Source organism: Trypanosoma brucei, chromosome 11, assembly GCF_000210295.1.
Source record: "Trypanosoma brucei gambiense DAL972 chromosome 11, complete sequence".
Classification (NCBI taxonomy): Eukaryota; Euglenozoa; class Kinetoplastea; order Trypanosomatida; family Trypanosomatidae; genus Trypanosoma; species Trypanosoma brucei.
The window spans coordinates 1,946,112-1,963,484 of NC_026744.1; the positions used below are offsets into that span (position 1 = coordinate 1,946,112).

Genomic DNA, 17,373 nt, shown 5'->3' on the forward strand with positions numbered 1-17,373 from the left:
CGCCGATTTCATGAGATTTGCAGCTACCTTCTGTGTCAGTTGCGTACGGCGTTTCCGTTCAGCCTCGGCGGATGCCAAATCAGTAGCGTTCGCAGATGCCAGTAGCCGACATTGTCGCGAGGATAATCGGTGCTTTGGGTCCTCCAACGACGGGAGCACGAGCTGAGAGCCGGTACTTTCCTTCAACTCCGTTGGTTGTTGCTGTGGATGTGCTGGTGATGGACTTAACAGAGAAAAGCCGGAATGACGGCCAGTGGTATCTGCAGACGTCTTGTCATGCTCAAATAGGGGAGATTGATTCATCAACCTTCACCCCTTTGGTAAGATATCTAACTAACTGGTCCTATACTGACGCAGAATGCGAAATATAAAACAAGATTACGGCGAAATTTGAATTGAAAGATTTTTTCCAGAAAAAAGAGAGGAGTGCAGAAAAAAAAAAGAAGAGCAGCTTACAATGTTAAAAAAATGCTTTCACAACTTTCCCCTCGTTGAAATGCATGACAGTTTTAACTGATAGCCAACCGTCCTTCATCGCCTAACCACAGACGGAAAGAAGCCGAACACCCGCTGAGTTATTATGTACGCCACCACAAGAACAAAGCAGAAGAGAGAGACACGCAGCACAATATCATCCACAGTCTTTATGGATAATAATTTCCCCACCATCTTCTGGGCAATTTCAACAGTCGCATTGACATTCTGCAACGCACCATGCAGCATTTCTAGCGACTCCGAGCTCCCCGCAAGCTCCTTGACAGCGCCCTGCACTTTATGGAGTTCAGCGTTCAGAATAGATCGCGTGTGCATGAGTGAACGCAATGCATTCACCTTTTCGGCGGCGCTTTCCTCACCGCTAGCCTCAACTGCAGCAGCCGCTGCTGGAAGAGCCCTGCAAATGGCAGCACGATGACTCTCAAGTTGTGCCACAAGTGTAACGAATGATGTGGGCAAAGCCCCTTCAGTCATTTGTTTCCTTTGTTGGTGGACCATTGCTATCACCTTAGCGAGTTCCTCTACTACATGCTGTGAGGTACCAATAACCGACATGGCAGCCCTGCGCGTATGTTGGGTGCGGGTGTGCTGATGTGTTTTTACAGCTCGATTTAACTCAGACAACTTGGAGCCGCCCATCTCTCAAGAGCAATTAACAGCTCAAGCGAAAAGGTGTCTTTCTCCCCGGCGTCGCGCTGCATCACAGCCCTACTGTCATTTAAGTCTCTTTCCATTAGGGCAACAACACTACTACTCTCACTGCTTGTCCTGTGCTTTCCTAACTTCTTGTGACAGCTATATTTCCTGCAGTATAGCCACCGCTAAGTACCGTGGAATCAATGAGCGTAAAAACAAAACGAAAAGGCGACGCGAAAACATAAGTCCAACGTTCCGTTTTCTTTTTTTGCTGAGGTCAAAATCGCGGATGCGTGCAAACAGAAGGTAATATATATTCGACCGAAGTGGTGTCTCTTTCCAACACCATATGCGTATATGCGTGTATGGCTACGGGCGTTTGCCCATGACCTGTGCGGGTTCACCTTTCCCACATTCATTTTATGCTGCGTCCTGAAGGAAGCAGAAGGTAAAAAGCAACATTTTCTGCATTTACTCCATTCTCAAAACCTATCCCCTTACTTGCCTTTCGTTACATTGACGGTGTAGAGTATTCTCCTCAATGTCTCCATTTTTCACCCAACTATGTCCGCCCCTAAAAGAACACCGGGCGAAGAGGCATATACTTTCTGTTGCAAATGCTCTTATTCATTACTTCGGGGACGTGGTCCGCTTCTCACCGCCGCTGGTTCTTCACTCCCAAGGGATAAGTCGTTTCACTTCCTTTGGTGGTTTTCGCCCCTTGAAAACATCTACCAGTACTTCCACGTCGTCACTCGCGTTCGTCGCGTTGACGCTGTTGCCTAAAGAACCGGAGTCGTGGTGCTCCCCGCTGAGGATGTGGCAGCAACTCGAGAAATTGCGCCCCCCAATACCTGAAGGAGATGAGCGACGATCAATATGGGAGTGCGAGGCTAACCGCTTATGGTCTGCCCGCGTCACGTTATGGGAACGACCACTGGATTCGGGGAACAACTGGTCAAAGCATGGTAGAAGTGATGGACCTGAGTCCATAAAGGACCGGTCATAGGAAACCGTTGACGCATACGGTTCCAGTAGCGCCGACCCAAGACACGATGCACATTGTTGCCCATTCAATGGTTTCGCTGTTTTCGCCGAATACCCTGATGAACTTGCGCATGCCGTGCAATTGCCCCACGTCGTTCTCTTATCACGAGGAGGTCCACTGGGCGCAGAAGCAGCGGTGTCGTCTAAGGAAGAAGCGAAATGTGCTCGGTTGTTAGTGTCATTTTGTCTTCCCGATGATTTAGTTGTCCTGGAAGATGACCTTCGTTTCGTCCTGCAGTGGGGAGCCACATTTTGAAGTCGCTCCTTCGTCACCTTGCGTGCCTCCCTCTCAAACGTGCGCGCAACATGCTCTCGAGTGACGGCGCGGAGTCTGCTAACCAAAATATTTGCGAGTTGTTCGTCCACCTGATGCAGATACAGTTCGAGAATATCCGCGACATAATTCTGTATGCTGTGTCTCCATTCCTCCGGAAGCGTGGAGGCTGCGCATTCTCCACTCTTGCAGCCCTGCGGCGCGGTGTCGCCTGTCGCTGCACTAAAGAATTCCCCGCTTGTTGGCATGTCGCCTCGCATGCCTCCTGGCTCCGTAACGAAGTTTGCTCCCCTGCTAAATCTTCCAACATGGACCCCTCCTCTTTCTAAAAGAACTTCTTTCAATTCCTTGATGTCTTGCTGCTGTGCGAGCACCTGGCTAGTCAGTAGGGCTACTATACGTTCAGTGCGTCCAAACATACCGCGCGGAGTGTCGGTGGGTGGCAACGTGGGAGCGCCACTCATAACGCTTTGAGAAGATCAATTACACTTCACGAGGGGCAATGATGTATTTATCCTAAGCTCCAACAGTCCCTGGTGTAGTAAAAACGATGCAAAGTGGGTAAAGTGCAAAGAATCCAGATGAATACAAATACTTACCGGCTAACGTCTAACGGGAGACACTTACACAAAATACAGAGGGTGTGGAGACAGGTGCAAGTGAGAAGGGAGGCAAAATTTTCCTCACTACACCAAAGGTTAAGTAACGGTTAGAAAAATGTGAGCACCCCCGAAATATTAGAGGCGGAAAAAAAGGTATGAACAGGGCGCCGAGAGCCACCTTGTACCTTCGTGAGATGCAAATCGCCCAACACTTAGAGTGTCCTTCCATTCCCCGCTACTGGAGGTCCTTTCCCAACAACTAATGCACGTTAATGTCATGTTTGTAAACAAGTGAACACGCGTATTCACAAATCTGTTAGTATATCTGAACATGCACGAACCTCCTCCCACGGGCGTTTCAAAGGTTCTACGAGGGTGAAGGTGAGGCAAAACAGACGAGCAAAGCGAGGACAAAGTGGAGTGGCAAAAGCACCTCTTGCAAGTTACCAGTGGCGGTGAACTCCACCAACCAGACAACTGCGATAAAGAGGCCGTGGGGAAAGGAATAGTACAGGTCACTAAAGGAAGCCACTGAACAACCAAAAGCATACCTGCAGCGGTGCAATCAAAATGAAAGAAAATTTTTGAGGCCACACAACCTGGGGAGAAGGAAATGCCCCGCAGTGGGTCACACAGTACCGGCAGCAGTAGTTGCGTGGACAAAAAGGACAGAACTGCCACGTGCCACTCTATTCGGTAAACGGCAACAGGGAACGCGTCCCCACCTCCATGCTGGCAATTGCGTGGTGCTTGCACACACATGTGTGTATATATTTGAACAAGATAATAATCGGAGAACAAAGCCGGAATGTCAATTCCACAAGACCAACCGCTTATCGTTACTTATGGTTGCCAGCACCGACGTTTCCCCCCTCTGTGCCCATGCAACACTTTTCACATGCTCTTGGTGAGCAGCCTCCAACTCAGCATCCATCACACGGCGTTCGTCCAAGTCAACGATTAACAGAGACCCACGTGAAGTACCCACTGCACAGAACCTCCCGCTGGGGCTCAGGGCAATCCTAGCGAGATGTGTGGAGGTACTTATATCCCCGCGCTCCACGCGGAACAACGCTTCGTCCATCCGACGTGTGTCTCTCACAGAAATGGCGCCTTCTCGGCCAAGTGAGACACACAAGTTGTTTCTGACGACGCGCACGCACGTCGCTCCCCCAGGATGGACGTTTTTGATTTCATCAGGGTTCCCACTTCGTCCACGGGAGTCCCATACACAGATGCTGCCATTGTAGTGTGCTGAAAGCAGATGAGACTCGGCCACACACAAATCGTTGCAGCAGCTCGGATTCAGCAAAGTTTTCTGTATGGTGGCTGACTGCAAGTCCCACAATCTAATTGAACGATCAGAGCTGGCGGTGTAGGCGTTTCTCTGGTCTGCTGAAAGGTAAGCGGCTGTAACCTTCTCCCTGTGACCAGTTAGTTCCGCTTTCCTCTGAGTCTTTGTATCCCAAATACGGACTACGCCGTCTGTACAACCAACTATCAGGCGGTCCCCAACACTGTCAATGCACAAAGGCACACCATCACTTGGGTGACACTGCAACGCGGCACCGCTACCACTGTCCCAGTACCTAATCATTCGATCCGCACCACCAGTTACGATCCGCTCCCCGCCATTCGTTGCACACACTGCATGGATGAGCCGGTCACCGTGGGGATGTTCGGTCGTAAACATCACGCTGGAAGGCAATTTTGCAGCCTCCTGCACCGAAAATTCCTGGCGACATGTGTTGACGGGGTCCTTTTTGTGGGAAGAACGTGATACATCCACTTCCACCTCACCACGACCTACACCAGAGCTGCCAACACAGCCCTTCTTCCGCATCGTGTTTAATTCATCATCGTACCCAAGTATTTTTTCCTGCATGTGCGCCATGGTTTCCTTCGCCGTTATCAACTCACGTACGCAGCGGTCCCGCTCGGCCAGTGCGGCGTTGAGTTTTGGCCTGACGATTTTGTTCTCCTCTTCGAGAGCCTTGTAGTTATTCGCAAGTCTCAGAAGCACTTCCTCAAGTTCCGTCTCGCGGTTCTTCAACTTCTTCACCTCCTCTTTGAGATTCGCGTTTTCTTCCGTCAGCCGCTTCACCTCACACTCGTTTTTGTAATAGTCCTTTTCATTTTTCAAACTCTCCTGCAGCTTCTCCTGCAGCTGGGCAACATTTGCTTCCAGCTGTTCTTCCCGGCCCGCGCGGCTAATAACCCCAGCAGAAGCAAGCTCGAGAGCCCGTACTTGCTTGACGAGTTCTTTGTTCTTTTCGTCGAGCGCCGTATTGTCACTTCGCAGGGTTTGCAGCGACTGTTGGAGCTTTAGCAACCGATTTTGTGCGAGGCGATGTGAACTGAACACGTGCTCCACAGACTGAATCTCCGCAGCATTGCGGCTGGCAACCTGGCGATTAATAATGCCAATCCATGACATCACTAATCTGCCGCGGAAGTTACCCTTGAATTGTCTTCGTATCGTATATCTCCTGTTGAGGTTGCTACAGGCTGTCCTTGTCCGCTCGTTTTTACGGAGGAAGAGAGGAATTCACCGCGACGCGGCAGACTGAAGGGATAAAAAGCTGGAAAAAGAAAAAGGCTTTGAGGAGGAGATGAACGAATGGCATTCATCCACAAAACAATAAAAATTCCCTCTCAAGCAATGGGCCGTGAATTCCCATAGCACATGTGTCCCTGAGTACTGCCGAAAGCGTAAGAGCTACAGAATAAGTAATGTACCCACCCCTAAACGAAATGCCAGAGACTGTTCCCAGTCGCGACACTATTTAGAACCCTCACTGGCGGTCATAATTCTCCCTTCCAAGTACGCACACACGCATACGAGAGTTCACTCGCCCCACCGCACCTGCATGGACCGATATATCACAAACACCTGTATTTAAAAAAAGGGGGGAGGGGGAGAAAAAGCAGTACACCCGTACCTTTTAGGAAGAATCAAACGACCAACTACTCTACCCTTCTTCAAATCACCCCCCAAAACAGCAACAACCCAACGTAAACGATGTTAGAAGGTAGAACACATCCGGCACCGAATCATTGGTAGGCCGTTAAATGTGTCGATACACCGAACTTGTAGACCTGATTACGCAAGTATCCCATATCTTTAAGAAAGCCACAATACTTGTAAAACGGCCCCTGCCAATATGTGTAGTTGCCCAACATGTTGACGCGGCCGCAGAGAGGCAATAACATTCGTTGGGGGCCACATATTAAAATCTTGGGACGTACAGGCTCACCAGTTTCTCCGTTCGTGACAACTGGTGGTGGAAGTGTTTTTCTCACAATGGTTGGGTCAATGTGGCCAAGGAAAACGTTTTCCCCGAGATGTAATCCATCATCAGCTGCCGGCCGCCCTAACGACATCACATCGTACTTCACCGAAATCCTTCCCGGGTTGCGCTTGGCATACGCTTCAAATGTACTACGAAATGGGATGTCCTTTGCTGTGTGGTGGCAATACAGAAACTTAAGTTGCGTGTTATCTTGCTTATCCTTATCCATCACATTCATCAGCTGCAACGCAATGGAAGCTCCAGAAGTGGTGCAAATAAGCCCCAACTCTCCGTAGGTATTGTTTTGGTAGGGAAACTCCCGCATCCACCGACCAAGGTACACCTGTTCACCCCGCTGAAGTGAGCGCAGCCGGGCGGCCATACGCCCTGGATCGCGCTCCTTTACGGCAAATTCGATAATACCCCGCTGCTGGGGATGACTTGTTGGTGTGAACCAACGGGTGACAGGAGTCATGGACCGCACAGTGCCGGTAGTGACTTGAACAGAGCTAATTGGCTCGTAACCGCAGTAGTCGTAACTGTTGGGAAGGGCAAAACGGAAAAGAAACATGTCTGTCCCTTTGATTCGCTCTTTGTCAAGCAGAGTAACGGGTACGTGCGGAGCAAAACGCGATCGCTTTGCTAGTGGTCGGTCATTCTGCAGCCGGACAAAGAAAAACTTGTACAACGAAAATGACACCCCAGTTGTGACACCGAAAAACGCAGCGACACGAGCGGCATAGCCCGTATTCACATCGTTGAATGCTTTGCGGATAGTTCCCGGTATGTCCTGGAGCGTGTAGGACCACCGCTGCGGTTGTTGGAGCTGCTGACGTTTCCGCCTGCGGGCTTCATGGTATTTGCTATCACTAAACGTAGAAAAGCCAGATGAGGAAGTACCGCCCCCGTTACCACTGCTGGGATCCATTTATTTTCCGGCAAAGAAAATATGGCCACCTTTCCGCCACAGTATTGCTTGCGTAGGTTAAGCACGGGTGTGGGAGGCATGCAAGAAAAGAAGATAGATGGGGTGGATAAAACATTCGACAGATACGCTCGGGGATAAGTCAACATAACAACTTCGAGGGAAATCCAACAACAGCAACGCTTTTTGGGCCACGGGCGACAAAACCACAACAACACACCAGTCAACAAAACTTTCCTCCCAGCACGCATTACCGCCATGGAAAAGACCACCATCCCTCCAAATGCATGATGAGAAGGTTATCCCCAGTTATATGCGTCCGTAGAGCCTACAACCCTGACCATTTCCAGCTTTTCTTTCCCGGAAGATATGAGCATACAGATGACAATGTGGAACATGGAAAGGGTCTCCTCATCTTTTCTTTCCTACCTCCTTAGCAGCATCGATTCCTTTGTTTTATTTTATTTTATTTTCTTCACTGCCAATACTATGAACGCACCCCATTTGAGCGAGTTCCGCTTCTACTAGTTCATCTTTTGGAGCATAAACACAACTGGAGAATGCACATGCAAGGGATTTACCCGTTTTCCAACCGTTAGACTGCTACGACAGCGCTCCGTCTACCCGAGGATGCTATTAAAGGACCTAAATGTGTTTGAGTTGTGACCCAACGCCCTCTTTCGTCCGCTAACTATATTTTTTTGATCGCTTTTTCTGCATTTCTACCAATACTACCAATATCATCATCACTATTACTACTCACACTGAAGCGTGCGCGGAACCCGTTTCTGAAAGTTTCTGCATCAATTTTTTCGCCTCAGCTGATCCAACAACCTTTACGCTCTTTGCCTGATTCAGTGCGGCCTCAAGAGCGGGCTGAAGCTTTTCCGGATCAGCGTAGAGTATCGCTCGCTTTTGAAGTCCATCAATAATGATTTTACTCGCACTGGAACCAGAACCGACCACAACTATGTCCACAGAAGAGAGATTAAAAGCGCTTGGCCTAACGGGATGGGATGCAAACACGTCTTTAGCCTTCGGAGACAAGAGATGTCCACCTGCCGCCGCCAGCGCTGTCACATCTTCCGTGTACGAATGTTTCCTCTTGTAGCCGAAACCAGATACATGGCGACGGCCGTAGTGACGGTGAGAGCGAGCATGAGGCATACCAACACGGCATGGAAGCGGTTTGTGAACACGATCGAGACTCTCTTCAACCAGGTCATGCGCACACGCCTCCACTTTACTCTTGGGAGCCGACACCACGTCCCACGCGCGAGAAATCCACCCGTCGCCTATCCGGTGGTGCCGTGCACCAAATATGTACTTCGAACTTCGGAGAATATCAGCCTCTCCTTCATTTTCACAAACAACTAATGTAAGGTGCTGCGCATCGGGACTAAGTATGCTCTCTGCTACCAGTGTGAGAAGACCTTTGTCATCAGCATAAAAGCCCCAACGCGCACAGAGGAAAGCGGTGGCATCAAGCAAAATGTCACAGCTTGGTTCTGCCGCAACAACGGCTTTCATAGGAATGCTATAGGGTTCCAGCGCTATAAACTTCGGGTGCTCAAGCCCCAAATCGCGTGGCCGCGGACCACCGAATTCCTCCACAATACGAGGACTCTCAAAATCCCAACTAGGAGCGTGATAAACAAGCACTCCCGGCCGCCGCCAACCCCATTCATCAATGGGAGACTGGGTGATGCGCTTCGACAGCATGATTTCCTGCTGTGCAACGTAGTTAAACTTGCGTATGGCTGCCAGTGAGGCGAAGTAAGCATGCGTTGGGTTATCGGTGATAATACGATACGGTGTGTTTGTTGATGGATGGCTTCCGAAGACACCATCGATGAGGTAAAACCTCAAACCCTGTCCCAAGTGGTACTGTATCTCCCTTACGACGCGCTTGCCGTGAAGTCCATCGATTACCTTGAAACCGGGAAGTTCTGGATTCTTCAGCCGGCGATGCATCTGATGTTCCGGTGTATGTGGAAACATGAAGTACTGTCGCGGCCTTTTCTGCTCTGCCTGATTGTTGCAGTTGTAGTAATAGTCCACAGACATGGCACCCGCTTTGTTGTGGCGTCTTCCCCATGCGCGACCTCGAACCTCATATGGCCGCAGATTATACTCTCCAACACCATACGTATAGCGCCAAACGCCCGACCACATACCTGCATTTGCATAGTCGCCTACCTGTGACCAATTCGAAACCAGGGTGCTGCTGTTCGCGTTCCACCACGGACCAGGGTCCTCGTTTGTCTTGAGGAAAAGTGTTAGTGAATTATAACCCCATTGGTACATGGTGCGGAGGTAATTCTTTGCTGGTGAACCAGGTGAAAGACGCGGGGCAACCTCGTGGCGGAAAATAGGTTTTCGCCGTTCTTCCTCTGCATCGGGGTTGCAGCAAATTTCATTTAGAATGGACATCTGCCCCGCGCTGTGGCCCGCTTGCGGCTTGAGAGCCTCCTGCATGTTGGCATACCGCACCCCGCGCCGCTGCGAATGATGAAGGAGTGCCACGCAGCTGTCACATGCGGTTAGTCGTACACCAGCACCGGAGAGGACTCTACGAAGCATATGTGCAGCCGATTCACTCAAAGTAAATAAAACGTAAAGCGGCGACAACGGGAGGGAAAGAAGAAGAGAACTAACACCCGTGCCAACGTATACCTAACTTGTTCATATATATATATATAGAAATATATAAGAAGAAGGACGGTACATTAATATGCAAAGGGGATGAACATGCAACACGTTTTGTTGCTGCAGGTGTTTGTGTGTATATGTGTGAGGCCAAAGTAGTTATTGCTCCACCAGTGACAATTAAACAGCTGTAGATGCTCCTGCATGGGTCTGTAATGCGTGATGAAATGCGAGGCGCATCCCACTGTTTGGTCACGTTTTGCGCCTGTTCCTAGGAAGACATTAAAGAGCGCCCATTAACCGCAAGAGAAGGATTAAAATAAAAAAAATAAATACGAAAAAAAAACAGACAAAACACTGATTTGTAAGGAAGTTAACTCGTCATCCACCCACAAAAACATTCGCGCCGTTTGGCGGTTAGAGACCATAAAGTGCACAACCAAAAGTATGCGTTTCTAGAGTTGAGCTGCGTACGCTGTCCTACACGGAGTTAACCAGGGGTTATTTCGGACTTAGGTTGGAAAAAAAATTTTACTCTCAAAAGCAAAACAAAATAAAACAACAAGAAATAAAAACGGCATGACACTACGAACATCGACACCTTATTCCTCTGTGTAGAGAAGGGTAAAGGAGAAGGAAAATGGAAGCCACCCGCAACTCACAACATTGCATGTGGTTATACGCGGCGGAAAAGACAAACACAGAAGTATGGGATGATTTTTTCTTTCCCCCGTTAGTGGTGATGAAGCGAGATGAGAATAAACGCGTTCGGTTACTCTGTGCGTTCATCTTCACTTTCTTTCCTTAAGAGGCGCATCATCTTTTCAATGTAAGAAAATGTTATCGCGCACGCACTCAGCAGTATGAAAGAATTCCGGGGAGCAATTTGCATGCCCTCTCCCCGATATCCTCCCCTCAGGCACGCTTAGAAAAGTTATATGAGTAAATGTTTAAAAAAAAAAAACAACAAAGGCATCATAAAGTCGTGCACACCTCTATCTTCTTCCCTTTTATCTCCTTTTCTTTTCTTTTCAAGGTAAATATATTAATCCGGCTTCTTTCCCCTCTTTCTTGTTATTATTTGTCTAATGTAACACCAAAGACCTGAATCCTTCTTAACACGTCGCCACTGCATCAGAGAGACGTGATCACACACGCTACAGAACACAGGGGAAAAACATAAATATGTGCCCACACTTGCATGTTACAAAACGTGAAAAAAGATGGATGCTTATGAAAAAAATAAAATAAAATTATGAACGAAACCTCCGTAGCGAGTTGGCGGGCGGTTAGTAACCCCCATTTTTCTTTTCCGCGGCGCAGCAAATGGGTAACTGGCCGCGGAGCAAGCGACTCTAAAAGAAGAAAAAATACACCGCTCACGAAATAACTGGCGTGGAGGAAGTGTAGGAGCAAAAAAAAATAAAAATAACAATAGATAATGAACGATTTGAATTTTGGCAGTGAGTATAAAAAAAACAGAAAAGGCAAACGGTACAGTGATGGCGGCTGTCGCGCCGCAGGTAGCTTCACCTCATCACTTTTCCCGCCAACACACACACACACACACAGACACAGACAGACGGAGTCGATAATTACACATCTTTGCTGCAGCATCAACCATCCCATCTTCTGGTTTTCCATATGGCACCTTTCCCCTTCCTCTTTTCCTGACACATCGCTGCTGCAATGTAATGCTTTAATTTTACACCAACGACAACGATGGAATATTGCCGCGTTACATATTTTCTGCGCCCCACTACTGTGGACTCCCTCCACACACAAGCACAGAAGCCACTTGCATTGATGTCACCAATACCACTATTCCACCACTGTGGTGATGTATTTTTATGCCAAGCTCATGCAATCGTGGGGTTCCACCGTCTCGCGTGGTAAGTAGATTCTTGCACTTGGAGACAACCCTCCCCCGCTGGCGACGCATTTGCTTCACTGTAACTTATCAGCGAGTCGTACGGTGTGTTATTTGCCATTGGTGCTCTTTCCACAATATGCTCACGCGTTACCGGGTGGCCCCATGACTTGCACTGCCACGCAGAAGGCGGGCCAGCCGCCGGCGCCGGTCGATGCAAATCAAAAGGTAGTGGTGAAGTCGGTGCACTGCAGCCTCCAGGACACTTTTGAGACGCAGACGAGTTCATTACTTCACTCCTCTGCTTTGCGACATCCTGCCGGATCATTTTTTTCACACGGAGGCGCAGCTCCGATACGGTGGGGCGGTGCTCTGGAAGAGGAGAAAGCATCCACTGCAAAATCAATCGCCACGGCTCAGGCACAACGTCGGGAATCACCACTGGGGATTGAAGTGTGTTTTGTATGTCCCCAATTGTTTTGAACGGAACCGATCCAACAAGTAGAGTGTAGAAGGTGACACCGAGAGACCAAACATCCATGGCGAACAGAAGTTGTTTCCGGACATCTGACTTTCCGCCTCTTCCGTTATGAACACTGTTAGCATTATTGGTGCCGTCAGCGCCCACATCACCCACGCAGGGTGATGGATCAACGCTGCAAAATACTTCCGGGGGCATAAACAACGGAGTCCCCTCGAAGCGGTGCAAACACATTTCGTCATCTCCTCCGAGAATTGCCGCAACACCAAAATCAGAGATAAACGCGCACTTCTTACTGTTGACGAGTATATTTTCAGGTTTGATGTCACGATGCACGATGCCGTGCCGCTGCAGATACTCCATTCCGGCGAGAATCTGGCGCGCATAATTAGTTAAGTCCTCAGGTGGGATCGGATCACAGTTCCCTTCTCTGTCTAGGCGGGCGATCGGGCCGTTGTCGATGTATTGCATGACAATGTATAGCTTTTCAGTATCAGGATCATCGATAACCTCAAACAATGAGACAATACTCTTGTGTCGTAATTGCTTCATTACTCTGATTTCCCGCTGTAGAGCCTCCATCCGAGCTGTTGCTGAATTACAAGCAGTCCCAATAGCTCGTCTTTTCTCCCTCGGTCGCGGGATAACTTTAATTGCTACGGACTCGTTACGCGAGAGACTGTACGCCAGCCGCACCTTACCTGAAGTTCCCTTTCCAACACTCTTCAGCAGAGCATATTCATTCAATATCGTGGTACCCTCAATCCAGTGCGATACGGACGCATGTTTTGTGACCATGTCACCTCGCGGTATTAATAATGGCAATTTCCATTCCTCTTTAGATGAGTCATCACTACGCATAGAAAGTGATCCCAGCGGCCGCATAGCGCTGTAGTCTTCCGGATGAAGCGATGCCGGTGTTGGGGTGTCGGCGCACTCCGCCTGTTCGCTCATTTCCAGCGCTCTGGTTTGTGGCAGCAAGGCACTCAAGTCACTGAAAACATCAACACCATATACTGACAATGGCCATATGCCAATTTTACCTCCACCCATATATGTTGACAGCACCTGCGATTCTTTTGAGCGTGACGGGCTCGTTAATTCCTCGCCGCTTCGGTTGTGCGGTTTTGTACGAGTGGCTCGCAAGCGTTCTCCTACTGCAAGTTTTTGTGGTTCTGCAGGGGTACCTCCAGTTGATTCGCTCCCTTTGCTGTTAACATATTGGCTCCGCTCATCTCGTTTTGCCGAGTATACAGGAAGTCGTGCAGGAGCCGTGCCCACATCCGTCCATGAAAAAAGTAATGAGGAATCCTTCCCATCACCCTTGAAGGTGTTCATTGATTTGTTGGAGGATGAAGAAAAAACAACAACAACAAAAAAAAACACGCAAAAAAAAAAAGAGGAGGGAAGTGGTGGTTATCAGATAGCTAAATTGGTCACACCGTGCGATGGAGCCAAAAGCTTTCTGTACTTGCTCTTACGAATATTTTTTCTCTCCTATGATCTTCTCTTCTAATTTGCCGCAGGTTGATTTCGGCTGTTTAAAATTAAAAACTATAGTCGCACAGCAAACGTACGCCGACCGTTCGTAGGCGCTGATGAAGATATGGAAAGGGTGGAAAGAAAAAAAAAAGAAGAGAGAAGTCAGATAAGGTATTTTTAGAGTGGTATTTCTTGACATTGCAGAAAAGTGGACATCACAAATCATTAAATAAATAAAGTAGAATAATCATAATCATAATAATAATACGAATAACAATAAGAGAGCCGATGCAAGAAAAGAAAGGAAAACAATTTTTTTCATAACAATATTCGACAGCATACAACTCTTTACCGTAGCACATACGCACACACGTAAAGAGGAAGGAGGTGGCATCTTCTCAACGGGCCTCCGCAGAAGTGAAGCATAGTGACATCATTCTATGAACAGTATCGAAAGGAACTGCTTTTTTTTTCTTTTTTTTTTTTTAAAAGAAAAACCTCTTTCCTCATCTCTCCTCCAAACACGTTTTCGTTTTCGTCTTCAGCTTCCTTTTTTTTTTCCACATCCTCTTCACCTTTTCAATTACTCCAAAATTTATTTATTTTTTTAAATCCCCTTTAACAAGGTGCGACCGCTTCTTTCCCTTTCTCATTTTAACAAAAAAAATTAAATAACTAAATAATAAAACCTCTCGTTCTCAAAACACGCACGGGGAACAGGCAAAATGAAGGGAGGAAAATACGGGCGGGTTACGAAGCCCATGAGCAATGGAGTAGATATAATAAGGAAATTTCCAAGTGAACATGAGACAAACTCGTGTGTGTGTGTGTGTGTGTGTGTGTGTGTGTGTATATCAGGTGAAACAAAGAAATCATACGTGTGTATTAAAAAAAAAAACAACAAAAGAAAGTAAAATATTGGTATGAAACAAAAGGGAATGTGTATAGCTTTACATCAGTGTTCCTTTGAGTGCATGTGTGAATGTTCAAGTGGGTAACCGCTACTGTGTTGAGATGAATATATTTAAATTCTGCATCATCTTCCAACCTTTGTTCGGTTGTGATGCTCCGCTTCACCAGAAAACAGCGACTGAAGTAATTCCGCACAATAAAATTTACTTTGACATGTACGCTCCCCCCTCCCTCCCCCCCTTCTTTCCTTCCGTCCTTCTTTCCTTTATTATTATTGTTATTATTATTATTTATTTTTTTTTTGGTCTTAACCTCGCTTATTCTCTTCCTTTTTTTTCCCTTCTCCATTCTCCTCGTTACTCCGCACCCACCCCTTTTTTGTTTATTTATTTCCCTTCTGTAACGTTGCAAAAAAGGCCCTTAAAATAAGGAAACAAAAACAGGACTTGAGACAGAGTGACAAAAAGAGAGAGATTGAACTAAAATCGGGTACAATAAGGGAATGAAGGGGGAAGAGGAAAACAAAAGAAAACAAAGAAGAATGGGGACTATTTCTACATCATGACGATAATAAAAATAATGATGATAATAATAAAGCATCGCAGGATAACGACGCCCCTCAAAACCTTATAGTTCTAGCAACAGATACAAACACACAAAAACAGTAAATTAACATCTTATTGATGTTAATTAGCTGTGTATTCCCCTCGTTTCGTTCCCTTTACTTCTTCAGAATTTCCTCTTTTTTTTTTTGTTTCCCCCTCCTTCCTAATCGTCCATTCGCTTGGTGTTTATTCATTATTTCTGTCGTATAGGCCTTTCGTGCTTACACATCAATAACCATTCTTAATCATTTTTTCTTTTCTTTTCTTTTTTTCTCCCTCTTAAAAAAAAAAGTAACCACCTTTATTGTTATTATTATGGTCTTACAATTATTGCAATAATGTCCTTCTCCCTTATATCTCTTTATCTTCTCATTCGCAATCCCGTAAGGCGTGTTACCACAACCTGTCACTACCACTTTTATTATTATTATTATTATCATTTTTTTTTCCTTGGAATTACAAGCAATTATTCCCCTTTGTAATAATTAGATGAATTTGTGTTGTCTATTTATTCGCACACAATTAAAAAGAAAAAAAAAGCAAAAAAAAAACGGAAAGGCAGCACAAACCTAAACATATACATCTTACTTCTTCCTCTTCCTCTTTTTCTTTCTTCCCCTTTCTTTTTTTTTTTTAAATGTTTCCTCCCGCCCTCCTTCTCATTCTTTTCTTTTTTTTTTGTACGCATTGTTAATAATGGCATATTTCCCCACGTTTAAGTTCCTCCATCACAACTTTTGATACGAGAAACATTTCACACACACACACACACACACACATATATATATATATTTTAAATTTAATTTAAATGTATATGCCACGCTACCATCAACGCGCACATCTTCATGAAATAAATAACTAAAAAAAAAAATCCACCAAAGCAAAAAGAAAAGAAAAGAAAAGAAAGAGGCGGGAGGAGGAGGAGGGGGGGGGGAAAAAAAAATAAAAAAATACAAATGAGCACTACTCCAAAAAGGCGGCGGCACTCATGTACGAAACCTTCCATTCTTCCATACAAACTCTCTTTTCCCATTTTCCTTTACTTATTTCTTTGAAAACGTCTTTTATCTTTTCTTTCTTTTTTTTACATAAACTGTAGCAGTAGCAGTAGTGGTGGTGGTGGTGGTGGTGGTGGTGTTTGTGGGGGAGAAGAAACATTTTTTTTAAAAAAAGAAAAAAAAACAAAAGAAAAGAAAAGATGACTGAGGGGAGCATCATCACGAAAAACGCAAGCATACGAAAAAAAAAATGTTAGCAGCTATATGATTCAGTATATATATATATATATATATATGTTTGTATAGCGTAAATCAGAAGAACAAAAATACAAAAAAAAAAGAGCAAAAAAAAAAGCCTTCAACCCCAAGCACAGAAGGCGTTCGTTACATCAAACAGATTAAATAAGAGGAAAAGAAGGAGGAGAATGAGAGAGAGAGAGAAAAAAAAAAGCAACTACAAGTGGAGATACAATAAATGACAAAATGAAAAGAAGAAGGAGGAAACCCACCGCACTGAAAAGGAAAAAGGGAAAAAGGAAAAAGGGAAGGGAGGGAAAAAAAGAAACAAAAGAAATTCACTCAGGAGAGTTGGAGGAACGCGCACCCACCCACCACACCCCCCCCCCCCAAAAAAAAGAAAAAAAAAGAAAAGAAAGAGAAAGCCATACCACAACAGTACCCTTTCACTTGGTCTTTCAATCCCCTTTCTTGTTTTCTTTTTTTTTTTTTCACCCTCTCTTCGTTCCTCTAACGTTGGCGATAACAAAAAAAAAAGAACAGGTAAATGTGAGGGAGGAATGGAGGAGGAATAAGAAGGAAAAAAAAAGAAAAGAAAACAAGAAAGCAACAACATCAATACTGTAAACAGAACCAACCGTCATGCATTCGCACCTACAACAGCGCACCGAGGCATACCACAAGGGCTAATTTACAAATTACAATAACAATGCAAAGAAAAAAAAAGAGAAAGCGGGAAATTAATGGGGTTTCAACCACACTCCCGTCCGCTCAACTACGGCACTGAAAAGAAAAAGAAAGGACAACAAAATATCGCCTACACGATGCACACACAGTTCTTCTTTTTTTTTTTTGCCCATTTTTTTT

At 46.1% G+C, this 17,373-nt stretch overlaps 9 protein-coding genes across 9 annotated transcripts; all 9 read right to left on the reverse strand.

Moving 5' to 3' along the window:
- Window positions 1-531: 531 nt before the first annotated feature.
- On the reverse strand, window positions 532-1,134 carry TbgDal_XI7850 (hypothetical protein, conserved; the record flags this gene model as incomplete). The annotated part of the gene is made up of 1 exon (XM_011781628.1): window positions 532-1,134. One exon carries the CDS (start codon window positions 1,132-1,134, stop codon window positions 532-534), a length of 603 nt encoding a protein of 200 aa, XP_011779930.1.
- Window positions 1,135-1,803: 669 nt separating this feature from the next.
- Window positions 1,804-2,916, reverse strand: TbgDal_XI7860 (hypothetical protein, conserved; the record flags this gene model as incomplete). The annotated part of the gene is made up of 1 exon (XM_011781629.1): window positions 1,804-2,916. The coding sequence occupies one exon, from the start codon at window positions 2,914-2,916 to the stop codon at window positions 1,804-1,806; it is 1,113 nt and encodes a 370-aa protein (XP_011779931.1).
- Window positions 2,917-3,189: 273 nt separating this feature from the next.
- Window positions 3,190-3,816, reverse strand: TbgDal_XI7870 (T. brucei spp.-specific protein; the record flags this gene model as incomplete). The annotated part of the gene is made up of 1 exon (XM_011781630.1): window positions 3,190-3,816. The coding sequence occupies one exon, from the start codon at window positions 3,814-3,816 to the stop codon at window positions 3,190-3,192; it is 627 nt and encodes a 208-aa protein (XP_011779932.1).
- A 49-nt stretch (window positions 3,817-3,865) lies between these two features.
- On the reverse strand, window positions 3,866-5,491 carry TbgDal_XI7880 (hypothetical protein, conserved; the record flags this gene model as incomplete). The annotated part of the gene is made up of 1 exon (XM_011781631.1): window positions 3,866-5,491. One exon carries the CDS (start codon window positions 5,489-5,491, stop codon window positions 3,866-3,868), a length of 1,626 nt encoding a protein of 541 aa, XP_011779933.1.
- Window positions 5,492-6,108: 617 nt separating this feature from the next.
- Window positions 6,109-7,275, reverse strand: TbgDal_XI7890 (NADH-cytochrome b5 reductase-like protein,putative; the record flags this gene model as incomplete). The annotated part of the gene is made up of 1 exon (XM_011781632.1): window positions 6,109-7,275. One exon carries the CDS (start codon window positions 7,273-7,275, stop codon window positions 6,109-6,111), a length of 1,167 nt encoding a protein of 388 aa, XP_011779934.1.
- Window positions 7,276-8,031: 756 nt separating this feature from the next.
- On the reverse strand, window positions 8,032-9,855 carry TbgDal_XI7900 (hypothetical protein, conserved; the record flags this gene model as incomplete). Its single annotated transcript, XM_011781633.1, has 1 exon — window positions 8,032-9,855. The coding sequence occupies one exon, from the start codon at window positions 9,853-9,855 to the stop codon at window positions 8,032-8,034; it is 1,824 nt and encodes a 607-aa protein (XP_011779935.1).
- A 1,200-nt stretch (window positions 9,856-11,055) lies between these two features.
- Window positions 11,056-11,565, reverse strand: TbgDal_XI7910 (T. brucei spp.-specific protein; the record flags this gene model as incomplete). Its single annotated transcript, XM_011781634.1, has 1 exon — window positions 11,056-11,565. One exon carries the CDS (start codon window positions 11,563-11,565, stop codon window positions 11,056-11,058), a length of 510 nt encoding a protein of 169 aa, XP_011779936.1.
- A 215-nt stretch (window positions 11,566-11,780) lies between these two features.
- TbgDal_XI7920 (protein kinase, putative) lies at window positions 11,781-13,610 on the reverse strand (the record flags this gene model as incomplete). The annotated part of the gene is made up of 1 exon (XM_011781635.1): window positions 11,781-13,610. The coding sequence occupies one exon, from the start codon at window positions 13,608-13,610 to the stop codon at window positions 11,781-11,783; it is 1,830 nt and encodes a 609-aa protein (XP_011779937.1).
- A 3,113-nt stretch (window positions 13,611-16,723) lies between these two features.
- Window positions 16,724-17,122, reverse strand: TbgDal_XI7930 (hypothetical protein, conserved; the record flags this gene model as incomplete). The annotated part of the gene is made up of 1 exon (XM_011781636.1): window positions 16,724-17,122. The coding sequence occupies one exon, from the start codon at window positions 17,120-17,122 to the stop codon at window positions 16,724-16,726; it is 399 nt and encodes a 132-aa protein (XP_011779938.1).
- Window positions 17,123-17,373: the final 251 nt, after the last annotated feature.